The 12444-nt window shown below is 38.5% G+C and overlaps 1 protein-coding gene across 3 annotated transcripts in view; it reads right to left on the bottom strand.

Annotated features, from left to right (window-relative positions):
• Positions 1-12444, bottom strand: part of Crb1 (crumbs family member 1, photoreceptor morphogenesis associated) — a 188184-nt gene that overhangs the window by 9002 nt on the left and 166738 nt on the right. Inside the window, exon 12 of one of the 3 annotated variants that reach the window (XM_005375122.2) lies at positions 7427-7524. The exons of the other annotated variants lie outside the window; for them this stretch is intronic. Within the exon in view, the coding sequence (XP_005375179.1) occupies positions 7510-7524 (15 nt within the window). The 3' untranslated portion in view covers positions 7427-7509. Of the gene's footprint in view, positions 1-7426; positions 7525-12444 lie in introns of those variants that run through there. 3 annotated transcript variants of the gene reach the window in all.

Here is a 12444-nt window from a genome sequence, read left to right as displayed (position 1 = left end):
TTGCAAATTCTGCCCAGGGAACTCTGTGTGACTGAATCCCTCAGGCCCCTTGTGCAGTAATGTCCAGGGCCAGCACATCACTGAGAAGCCCTGTAGCTGTGCTCTACGGCACGCAGTGTGTGCTCAAATGTGCTGTTACTGCTCCTTGTGAGCCAAGCCAGATTCCGCTCCTCCCATTGGGATGGGAAAGAAAGATCATGTGTTGTTATTGGGATTTTCCAATAATACAAAATACAGAGCTTTGCACAAAGTGAACGATCAGTTGTTATTGACTCACATACTTGTAATGCTCATTGCTCAGTTTAATGCATTATTAAATTTTTTTCAGTTGCAGGAAAGGTTCTACACAGCCCAGAAAATTGTTGGTGGTGAAATTCATTCACTCAATACAGTGGTACCGTACACCTTCAAAGTTTCAGAGTGCATACTCAGAGGTCATAGTTATCTTCTTTAAAAAAAGATAAATGCACTGCACAGTGGTAGTGCCTGGGGATGGGAGAAGCTATATAAACAACCATTGTTCCGTGTGGGAGGCTTTGGGTTAGAGGCGAGTATGAAGAAGGTAAGGAGCAAGGAAGGTCGACTTCTTGGCATGCCTTAAATTCCTCATAGAAAGTTGCCAGAGGGTGAAATAAAGAGGGAAAAAGTACTTTAGGCAGAAGGGAACGTCATGACGCAGTTGCTTTGTGGGGAACAAGAAGCATGGTCATAGACCTCGAACTTTCCTGCTTGTCTAGGGAGCATCATAGAATGTAAGCCCCTTAGGACAGCCATAAATGCAAGCAGAGGAGCAGCCCAGAGCCAGGAAAATGTTTGTCCCACCTGGATATAGAGGCCGTTTAGATCCCGTTCCCAGTGGCTTTATTCTTTTGCCTCAGTGAAGCGATGGGTAACTACATGGACATTCCACACTGGCTCGATCCTAGTCCATGTGACCTGGACCAGTTAGTTGAAGTGTGCCAGCTTGGTTACATTAGTTCTTTTTCTGTGTGCATGCCAGGACTCTTCTACTTGCCTACTAAAGATTTAAATATTTTCATACTCCATCTCTGATAGTACTGTATGTAGATTTTAGAAAATAGTTCATAAATGTGAACTATTCATAGTTTATTCATTTCAAAATGAACAGTTTATTCATTTCAAAAGCAAGACAGTATTTAGAGGCACATGAATTAAAACATAGAGGGACTATTTGAAGTTTAAAAATACTAAAATACATGACAACTAAATGCAATTGATGGTATCCTGTATTATAAACAATAAAGGGCCTTAGGATAACTGGAACATTCTGCACAGGGATAGTATGTGAGATGTTAAGTTTCTTGAATGTGATACTAGCATTGTGGCTGTAGAAGAAAGTTCTCTTTCTGTGGAGATACTTGCGGAGATAGTCAGTGTATAATGTTACGATATCTGAAACCTACTTTTCACTGATTCAGCACCAAAAAACTACATGTACATAAATAGAGATAAAACAAAGAGAGCAAACTGTTAAAAAATTGTCAATCTGGGTAAAAGATATATGTTCATTGTATTTTTTTTCTAATTCTCTATTTTGCACAGTGAATCTTCTTTGCACTGATGGTCAGGCCTTTCCTTCTAGATACTAAGGTATGAATCACATTATACATTAGTTTCCTCATACACTTGGCCCTATTGTCTCCTGCCAGCCCCTAGCACAGTGGATGTTCATAGACTGTCCCATGATCTGCTGTTGTTACCACTCTTGGCCTGAAACCCATAGCTTGGCTTTTCTCATTTCGATTTCTACTTTCTAACTTTCTTCAGCTGTTTGAAGGCTGTTATTAATTCTTTTCCACATTATACAGGAAAAAGAATGCCAAATCCCTGACATCCTTATGGCTTATCACCTATTCCTTCAGCAAAGGTAATCTAGTCTGTGTTATCATATTTATTGCCCCCAAATCAAAACCAGTTGCCAAAGTAATGAAGGTCTATAGGTTTGTGTTGACTTAATCCATGTCAAAGGAGCTTTAGGAGCATATAAGGATAATTTGACCAGTAAAAAGGAAGCCATAAAAATGATCAAAAAGCCAATAGATACGCTGAGAACACCAAGCTTATTTTACTAAGGATTTATGGCCAACTTATCAGAAAATTATTTGGTCCAAGTCTTCATTCAAATAAGTCCCTCTGTAATTCAGCAAAGATTCCAGCCTCTAAAAAATACAGCCTCCTATAATGAGATACCCTGGTAACCCCTAACTTACAGCACATGTAGTTTAATTTTCAACAGTTGTGAGACTGCAGTAAATCCAGGTTCTGAATAGCTAGTTTCCACTTATACCTCGGCCCCGCATTAAATTACCAGAGCATGAACTGCACTGGATCAGGGCCAACTGCATCATCCCTTCTGACATACCTGCATAAGTGTTTATTAATCAAATAGAGTTTAAATATGCGACATGCCCCAGATGCAGCAGTGCCAACTCCTGCTGGTTCTCACCCCAGCAGAGGCGGATGCCAAGTCATCAAGCGCTGCTGCACCCTGTCGCTTTTGCCCCAAACCCAACCCTTCAGGTTGTATTTTATTGACCGGACTCAAATTAGCTCCCCTCGTGGAGGTGATAAAGTGTAGCATCAAGTCACCCATGTAAAATGTATTACTTTAACTTTGACAGCTTGTCATTGAAGCCCTTGTTTATATAATCTATTGTGCCATTTACTCTATTCTTATTTTAAAAGGAAAAACATAGAAATAAAAATCCTTTCTTCTAGTGTTTTGTTGATGAATGTCTATACCCCATGCCTTCCTTTAAATAACATCAGAAGTAGTCATTGCTATTGTCACTGTCAGCTTATATCAAATTATCAGACTCCCAGGTTTAAGCTCTGCCTTGTGGAAGGTGAAAGATACACATCAAGCTGGAATGGGAAGCCTTTCCCTGTACAACCTTCCCTCTTCCAAGTAGTGTGTGACTGCTTATGTCTAAACAGACAGGGATCTGGAGGAAGCAGGAAGGAGTGAAGACGTCAAATGAACATTGCTAAAACTATGAGATCGTCCCAACTTTAATACACCAAAGTATCAGACAACAAGCTATGATGGAAACTTTTGAAATTGTGAGGACTTACTGAAATAGCATTTAGTTTTATTACGAAAGTGTTCTCTCAAAAGTCAGCTTTCAAATTCCAAATAAGCCATTTGGTAAAAGTCCAGAATTTTTAAAGTTAGCAGGATTGGGGAAAAAATAATGACACATACGTTTGACTTTACTAATGGTTTCCCTGAATACCCAAACACACAACTAAGAGGAAAGATATGTTTGCAGTATTACTGAGGCATCTAAAGCATTCCTTCTTGGAGGAGATCAAAATAAGGGTGAACAGCATTTTCCTATTAGTTTAAAAATATTGCCAAGCTGAAATTGCTCAATATATAAATTTAGCACAGAATTTAACAGTTCATTATAAAATTAGATCAGGTAATATAGCTGAAATGGTTACTTTATATTTTGAGATATCTGAGTCTATATGATATACGTACAGTGATTGTTATATTCAAAATGTTTTAATCTGTCTTTGAAGTAATAGTTTAAGAGATTCTTGCCCAAGAAAGAATGAGAATGCCCCTTTCCTAAGAAAGGATTCTAAGGCTGATTAATTTTTAGTGGCTGTTTTAATAAAAGAAAGAACAGATTCCCTGTTTCCTAAAGCCTAAAATATTTGAGATAATTGAATAATCCAGCTAGTATGCTTTATTATATTTTGGTTCTATAATGTGAGGTTTTATTTCTGGATAATCTTGATTATAGCATGTTCTTAAATTCTGTGTCATACTGAATTATTTACATTCCTTTGTTCCCCTAAATTTTCCCCTAAAAAATGACCTCCTTCCTAACTTGAAAAATCTGAAACCTAGGGAAATTTTGTTTTCTTAAACCCAGGAGACTTAGAACTCAGAATTAAAACTATAAACAAAGACTTTTCAGTATTGTGGTACAGCACCATTCCCTCTTCCTTTTTCCCATACCCCAGATTAACACTCCTCCACCCTTTAAGAAATATTTCCCTTGGGTCTATAACTTTTCTGTTCAGTCACCATTTAGATTGCTTGTCCTCGGGGATAAGGCTGTGTAAGGAGCCCCAGGAAGAAACCCGAGATTAGTCACTAGGCTTGAAAAATCCTCCCCAATCCTGTTTATGAGGATGGATGCCAGCTCTCCCATCGTGCTCCGTGCTCATGTTCTTTTCAGGGTCACTCTGCCTGCACAGCGCAGATTAAACACACAGCCTCGGTACCGTCAGTGTTGTGAGGAGATACATTTACATTCCACTGACAGCGCTGGGTGTAAAGGGAAGCCATCTGCTGCGATGAACGACACGGGGAGCCGCTACAACCTCCGCAGGAGAGCGGGAGTCACCGCACAGCTCCACTCAGACCAGGGGCTCCTTTGTGTGGTAGAACCAAGCAGAAATCATCTTGGTATTAAAAGAGATTCTTATTATTAAACGATTCCTAGTTGGTCTTCTGGCACATGATTTCATTGTTCTCTTTTGCTATAATTGGTTTGCCACTATTGTTTCAAGATTTTTGTCCTACTTTCAGGAACCAAGAAGGAATATGTTATTCTTCCTAAACATATAACAACTAGATCTTTGATTATTTGTGCATCTTACCCAGGCAATTCAGCCTTCCAACATCCGGCTCATTCTCTACCTAGAATTAGCTGTAAAAATACTTTAGAACTAGAAGGTGATATATAAGGAAAAGGGAAAGTAATTACAAGCCGAGGACTTAATATGTTCTGCTTACACGCTGCTTTATCATCATAAGAATCTAATGATACAGAGATTATTCAAAAGATGATTTTAGCAATTTATTTAATGTTACACAAGTATTAAACTGCTGAGATAGTGTCCAGATTATCAGAGCTTGTTCAATTACGCACCGTTGCATTCTAGGAAGAGCATGCGATAGATGGAACCCTAAAACGACCAATTGTCACCCTTAGTTGGCATATTTACATGTGAACAGAAGAGCAGCAGTGTGATTTTATATTTCATGTCTCTTACTATATATTGTGATTTTATAGCTACTCATGCTTCCCTGCTTGTCAATATTTGTTTAATTTTTTTTTAAAGCTTTACTCTTGAGAGCAAACTTCAATAGAATAGACTGATTGATGGGAGAGTTTTGTTTGTGAGTTCTAGGAAGGAACCTTGCTCATAGCAGGTATTTGGGAGGTAAGCTGTCCGCACATATAGCTTTACAAAGCTGGAAAATTCAGCAGAACAAAGAAAAGGATCCATAATTCACAACTTTCAGTCCTGTGCTTTAGTTTTTTTGTTTTTGTTTTTTTTTTTTTTGTTTTTTCCCGGTACCGGGAATCGAACTCACGAACTTGCACTTGCCAGGCAGGTGCTGTGCCACTGAGTTAAATCCTCAGACCCCGGTCCTGTGCTTTAAATACCCACCCTGTCTATCCAGAAATAAAACAACTAAAACAATACAGACAACTTCCAAGGGCTGCTGCGTGTATAAAGCAGCCATGTGCTACCCTCCAGTTTTAACACAGCGTTCTTAGGCGATGATTAAGAAGGTAGCTATTTCAGTGCTTCACAGTGTCAGAAAACAAGGTATCAAGATATCAACTCCCTTTTTAGGTGTAGCACTTAGATTGCAGCCATGTATTGCTTCCAACTGTAAATATTAACAGAGAAACAAAGAAAGAGATCTTCATTGGCCACAGGCTGCCTGAGCTCAGCATATTACATGACACTCTGGCATCATTTGCTGAGATGTAGATAATTGTACTTCTTGTTAACAAGTTTCAATGCATTTTCGCTCCATCAGCAGTTCTTGAATCAATGCCTACTGTAGGTTTGATGAACATCAGCATAATTTGACTTTGATAGAAAGTTTGGAATTTATGCATAATTAAAAATTACACATCCATTTCCCAACTTTCTGGTAAAAGTAGCTTAATTCTTTTGGATGTCATAGCATTTATGCATGGTTCTCCAAAACACATTGGTTCTTCTACCTCTGACTATAGAAATTCATGATGTTTTGGTGATAAAGAAGAACACTCTGGGGCAAACTAAGGAGGCCTTTCACAACTGGCTGATATACAAAAGGATGTAAGTCTTCCGGGTAGCACGGAAGAGCCATTTTACACTCCTTTTGAAACACTGACTCTCAAAGTCAGTGTATAGGAGCTCCTATTTTTCTTAAAAGCATAATGTTAAAAAAGGATCTGAGTATTATTTATGGGAAAACACCCACACATTTTACTATTTATAAATTATACAAGTATTATTAATATAAAGTCTACAAGTCTGAATTCAAGAAATACCTGTTGATAAGGATGGTGGTACAATAGTCCCTACGATGCATTCAAATTGTCTCACTACAAGGACACCTTACTGTCTATAAAAAGTCAGATGTGAAAAGGTCCTCCTATGCTATCATGCACAAGCCAAGGAAGACAGCATCACACAGGTATAGTATGTTAAAAAGTCTCACTAATGTTATTTGTAAGAGCACAAATATGAATTGGCATGTCCTCTGCCATGAACTTCTATGATGTATGATACATTACCCTTGTTACTTAATGTATGATTTCAAGACCTACACTTTTCAGTATTTGGAAGGCTGCATTCAAAGAACACATCCTTTTTTCTCTTCCTTAGATCATCTTCTGAATTTGTGGTGTTTTTCAGACGCTCAATTATTTGTGTGCAGAACTGACAGATTAAGTGGCATTGTAAAACAAATGTGTCACTTTCCAGCATAACTCAGAAATTGCATCTCCCTGATACACCTGGATGATGCAGGGGAGGAGAAAAGACAACAGGTCTGTGTATTGGGCCTGAGGCAGTCATCGCTCTGAACCAGGAGAACACAGCAGCTGGTGACTATGACTGTACCTTGCAGTCACTGGAATGAGTCAACCAGTGGACACATCTTTAAACTAGAATTGAACCAAGGATGGTACCCTTATTATATTCTGTTCTAGCTATATGAGCTAACACACAGATGCAGGCTATGCTTCCTGCCCAAAATATTTAATTCAAAGAGGTAGAGGTAGCCACTCAGTTGTTCTCTGCCCTTAAGTGCCTGCTGGTTACTCTGAGGTCTCTTGTCATCCACCTTTACATCTGAGTGCTTATTGATTGATTGATTGATTGATTGATTCATTCATTCATTCATTCATTCATTGTCTTTTTGAGATAGGGTCTTGCTATGCAGTTCAGGCTGACCTTGAGCTCATTTTGTAGCCCAGGCTGGTCTCAAACTTGCAATGATCCTCCTGCTTCAGCCTCCCAAGTGCTGTGATTACAGGCATGTGTCACCGTGCCCGGCTTGAGTCCCTCTTTACAGAGATGTACATTTTCCTTCTTCTCCAAGGAGGAATGGCTCGTCCACCTCAGCCAAGCAGGGATCCTGGAAATACTCCACTGCTCTTTCAAGGCAGGAGACTAATTGTACGCAGAAGCCACATCTCTTCAGCTCCCCTCATAGGTGGCATGTGAACCTCAGTGTCACTGTTTAGGGTTCTGCGAATGAAATTTTAAATTGAGGTGCTCATATTGGTTTCCACAATTTGAGAACATTTATATAGGTAATTAAGTGGCAATGTAGCTAAACCAGCCAAACAAACACAACCTTCAACCTTAAAAAACTGCAAATTAGGATAATTTACATGCAGCCAGCTGTGATTAGCTTTAGCGCTCACAGGATTTACTGGTAAAAATAAATAGATACCAGATCCTATTAGAGCCACAGAACAAACGTTACAGTGTCTTTCCCATTGATAGTCCTCATTTACCCTGCAACTGTTCTTCAAAATAACAGTTTCCTGGACATCGTTAATCTGATGAAAAACTAGTATATTTGTAAACTATATGTAATGGCACCTACTTTGAAAAACCCCTTTTGCAATTAGGAAACATTAACACTTCAGAATTTTCTGGTAGGGCAGTTTGCTTCAAAACAATCTTCAAGGGTTTCATAGCTCTTGGCACAAAGAGGAACCAAAGGAAGCCTGGTCATCTGATTCCTGAGTCCACGGGGTTTCCTCTGTACTGCTCTAACTACCATCTTTTAAGTGGTTCAGGATTTGCTCTCATAATCTCTGGCTTCCTTATCTCTAAAAATAGATCACACTAATCACGTTCAAACTCAGCCCTGCTCAGCGTAAGATACATTCTATATTGATCAACGTAACTGGGGCAGTTTCTAACGTGCATGAATACCTTTTCTTAATTTTATGTACTTTAAGACAACAAGCAAGAACATTAGTCTGTTGCTCCAGGAACTCATCTTTGGTGGTGCTGAGTCAGGGAATTTGCTCAATTTTTCATGAAGAGAGTCTTAATCTGGTTATACCCAAACCTCCAAGACCAAAACATGTCTTTTGTCCAGAGGAGAGGGGAAGAAACAGAATCAGAGACCTTAAGCTTTAATTAGTGAGTAAGAATTTTAGAAAGTATTCAGATGAATGTTTTAACAGGCTTAAACCAAAACTTAGTAACAAAACTGTGCATAGAGAAGACTTTTAATTAGAAAAAGTCAACAACTGGGCTAAATAATATGTGTATTCATAAACTCGTTAAAAAAAAAACCAAGTGCCTCTAAATATCTCCTCAAGAAATGCTTCCTGTCTGCACATTATTTTAATAAACTCTAGAACTATTGAGTTCCAATATAAAAGGATAAGCCTAAGAATATCACTGGGGAGATTTTATGGATGATAAATCCTTCATTTAAAAAAGTCACTACCATTTTGGCATGATATCCTGCCATAGAACATTTGTGTCCCCTTAGCGTTCTGAACCCCAGGGTGGTAGCATGAGGAGATAGTGGCTTTAGAAAGTGAGCAGGAGATGAGGATGGAGCCCTCATGAATGCCCTTTCCACAAGGCAAGGACACAGAGAGCGACATTTATGACCCAGGAAGGGGGACTCAACAAACACTGAATCTGCTAAGACCCTGATCTTTGATTTCCCAATTTCCAAAACTACAAGATATGTATTTCACTTGTTTATAAGTAATCCTAGGTATGTGGCAGTCTAAGCCCGATCCCTTCTGGACAGAAAGTAGTGGAAGCCAGCAATAATCAAGAGCTGTAGGAAATACTTTAGAGAAAACACAGCACAGGCCCACGTCACAGAATCATGAAAGACTCTTCTATCGCTGGCTTAATTTTCACAGAAGCTTGAGAGTTTAATCCCTCACCGAGCCCTACTCTGAATTTATGCACTTTTACATTCCATTATTTTCCAGCAGTTTTTGCCTGTCCCAGTCGGGTCTATGTGGTCTCTGCTCTCCAACCTATCTGATTTTCTTCCCACTATCATGTCTTTACTTAGGGCATTTTTCTCTTTTGAAAGCTCTCTCATTTTCTGTCCTAAAAATAATCTTTCTCATATTTCATGGCCTAGTTTAAGCCCCATTTCCTCCATGAAAACTTGCCCTGTTACAGTATTTCCTAGTGATCAGACCTCTATGAAGTTACACTGTGCTTTCACTCCGTAACATAGATCAGGGATTGATTGGTTTTGGTATGTTTTATAGTTTCTCTTTTTCTCTACAATGCAATCATAGTTTCTTTGAAATTATTATGGTAGAGATCATGCATCATATTTCACTCATTATCTGCTTTCCTTTCTCTCTCTTCACATCCTAGCCATTGCCAGAGGTATTGCTAGATGAAATAGTTACTCAGGGAAGCGGGTCGCATCGCTCAGAGAGACGCACGGAAGCACTGACTCCAGTAACTCTTGCATCGTCATGGGACTTGTGAAAGGACAGAATACTGGATTTCCTGCCTCAGAGCCCAGAATGTCAGCTGTCCCAGAGGGAGCAGTTACTGCAGATGAAGGTGGCCTAGAGGGAGGATGAATTGGCAATGAGCAGCGGGGGGTAGACAACAAAACCCTCAGAACTGACTGTATTGGGAAAGGGGAGGACATTCAAAAAATGCTTTCTGACAACTAGATTGGTGAAAAATGATCAGCTTTGGGCTTATGAATGGCATTTTCAGAGCAAATGGAGTAATATTCCTCCTTAACTCTGAGGCCTTGTGTCTGCCCTCTGCATGTGAACCCCTTCGGTTCTTTCTCAGACCTTCCTTTTCTTCTGAGACCCCCGGTTTTTCCTTGGCATATTTTCCTCTCTAGTGGTTTAGGGCCTCCTCAACATTCTGCTTTGATAAACGGGAACTCTCTTCGGGGGCCAGTCCCCTAAATTTCCTTCCCTTCTCATATCTGGAAGGCTTGTTTAGTGATTCCTAAGGAGGTTTGTGGCTTTAATGGTTATTTTTCAGGTTTTCCTTTCTCTATCCTCATAAATATAAAAATGCAGCTATTGAAAGAACTAATAGTCATCAAGGTTAAAGATCATTATGAATGACACATGGAACTTACATTATTAGTGTTAGTCAGAGTGTTAGTAAAAGTATGGGCATTTCAAGCTTTCTCTCCCGAGAGGCACACAACTTTGTGGATTAATTTTATCAGTGAAAAACAAAGTAACACTTTGATACCAAACAAGCAAGCAAAACAAAAAATATGCATCAAGGGAAGTGTACTCTTATCTTGTGAAGAAAATTTCTATTTATTTCTCATGTTCTGGACAAAATTTCTTCTGTGTAAAACATTTCTGGCCCTCCTTACTTGTAGAAATGCATGCACTTTGCCTAGGACATGCTATTCAGTAATCCACTCATTTAATATGTACAATCTTTTTCATCTTAATTTCAGGAGACTGAACGAATACCTCTCCTTCACCTGCAGGTGACTCTCAAGGTAGAAGTTGTCATTTTGAATTTCAAAAACATTTCATTTATTATAACAATCAGTTAATATTTATTATCAACTTTATATCCAACTGATGCCGGCTACTGGAAAATTCAAAGAAAGACATTGACTTTAAAATATATTTTCCTTGTAGTTTCAGGTATTAACTACATTGATTTTTATCACTTATCAGGCATCAGTGTGGATTTTGCCACTTTGAATGACAAATATAGAGTGCCTCAGTTTTCCTTTATCTTGTCTTGTTATTGGCATACGAGTTTCAAAGAAATCTTAGGGCAAGTGGATAGAAGTAACATGTTCAGAACTCTTAGGAAGCTAAAGTAAATTCAGTTGACAATGAAACAATCATGAATACACTTCCAGATGATGAAATACACTTCAATACAAATGTAATGTTTTTGGGTGTCATATTTGATATGCTCCTTCCCTTCTGCACACAATTAATCTTAAATAGATTCCTACAATTTACATGAAACTAATCTGTGTTTCTGTACTTATAGTCATGAGAACATCGTAACAGTTATAGTCTTTATAAACTTTCTTTAATAGGAATACTTTTGGCTGGGCGTGGTGGCGCACACCTGTAATCTTAGCACTCGGGAGGCTGAGGCAGGAGGATCGTTGTGAGTTCGAGGCCAGCCTGGGCTACAAAGTGAGCTCAAGGCCAGCCTGAACTGCACAGCAAAACCCTGTCTCAAAAAAAAAAAAAAAAAAAAAAGATAAAAATAAAAGGAATACTTTTAATATTATAAAGATTAGGAAAATCATATATAGATATTCATGAACAAATATTGTGAGTCATGTAAGTTTTAAGTAGAAATAATACTAAACAATTCCAATTTCAAGTTAGTTTTCTTAGCATTTAAAATTCTTCAAATATTAAATTCTTGCCCATTGTATCTAGTTTTCTACATGCCAATTTGTTCTCACCAAGAACATACACTAAAGGATTAATGATTTATAGCCTCATTTCCTTAAAGCAGTACAATATGTCATTTTTAAAAGTTCATACGCATAAAAATTTACTACTGCATTTTGTTTTTATCTGAGTCTCACGACACAGATCAGGCTGACCTTGAACTCACTATGTATCCCAGGCTGTTTTTGAACTCATGGCAATTCTCCTGCCTCAGTCTCCCGATTGCTGGGATTACAGGAATGTGCTGCCATGCCCAGCAATATACACTCCATTCTTGAAAATTAAAATTAAGAAAAATTAAAGTCATGTCATTTTAATATTAGAAAACAAGATTGTATATAGTTGCAGACAATTTTCAGTTTGGTCACAACTTTGCTTTTGATAAATAGATCCAGTGCTGGAAATTCACCTTGAGTAAAATATAAAGGAAATTCTACAATGACAACAAGATACAAACAACTTCGGTTTGCCCAGAATGATATCAGTTTAGGCTGTGGTCCTAGCATAATTATTCATTGCATTTCCTTTCACTTTCAAAATTTATTACCCCACTTTGGACAATAAATATTCTCATCCTTGACATAACCAACAGACATCACTATAGGCACATTTCAAATATCTTCATGTTTTACTGTATTCAAGAACTCTAGCTGGGGATTTAGCTCAGCGGCAAAAGTGCCTGCCTGGCAAACGCAAGGTCGTGAGTTCGGTTCCCGGTACCGGAGAAAAACCAAAA

Source organism: Chinchilla lanigera, unplaced genomic scaffold (genome assembly GCF_000276665.1).
Source record: "Chinchilla lanigera isolate Chin_1 unplaced genomic scaffold, ChiLan1.0 scaffold00005, whole genome shotgun sequence".
NCBI lineage: Eukaryota > Metazoa > Chordata > Mammalia > Rodentia > Chinchillidae > Chinchilla > Chinchilla lanigera.
The sequence above is the reverse complement of the archived record's forward strand: the minus strand, read 5'-3'. Positions and strand labels throughout refer to the sequence as shown.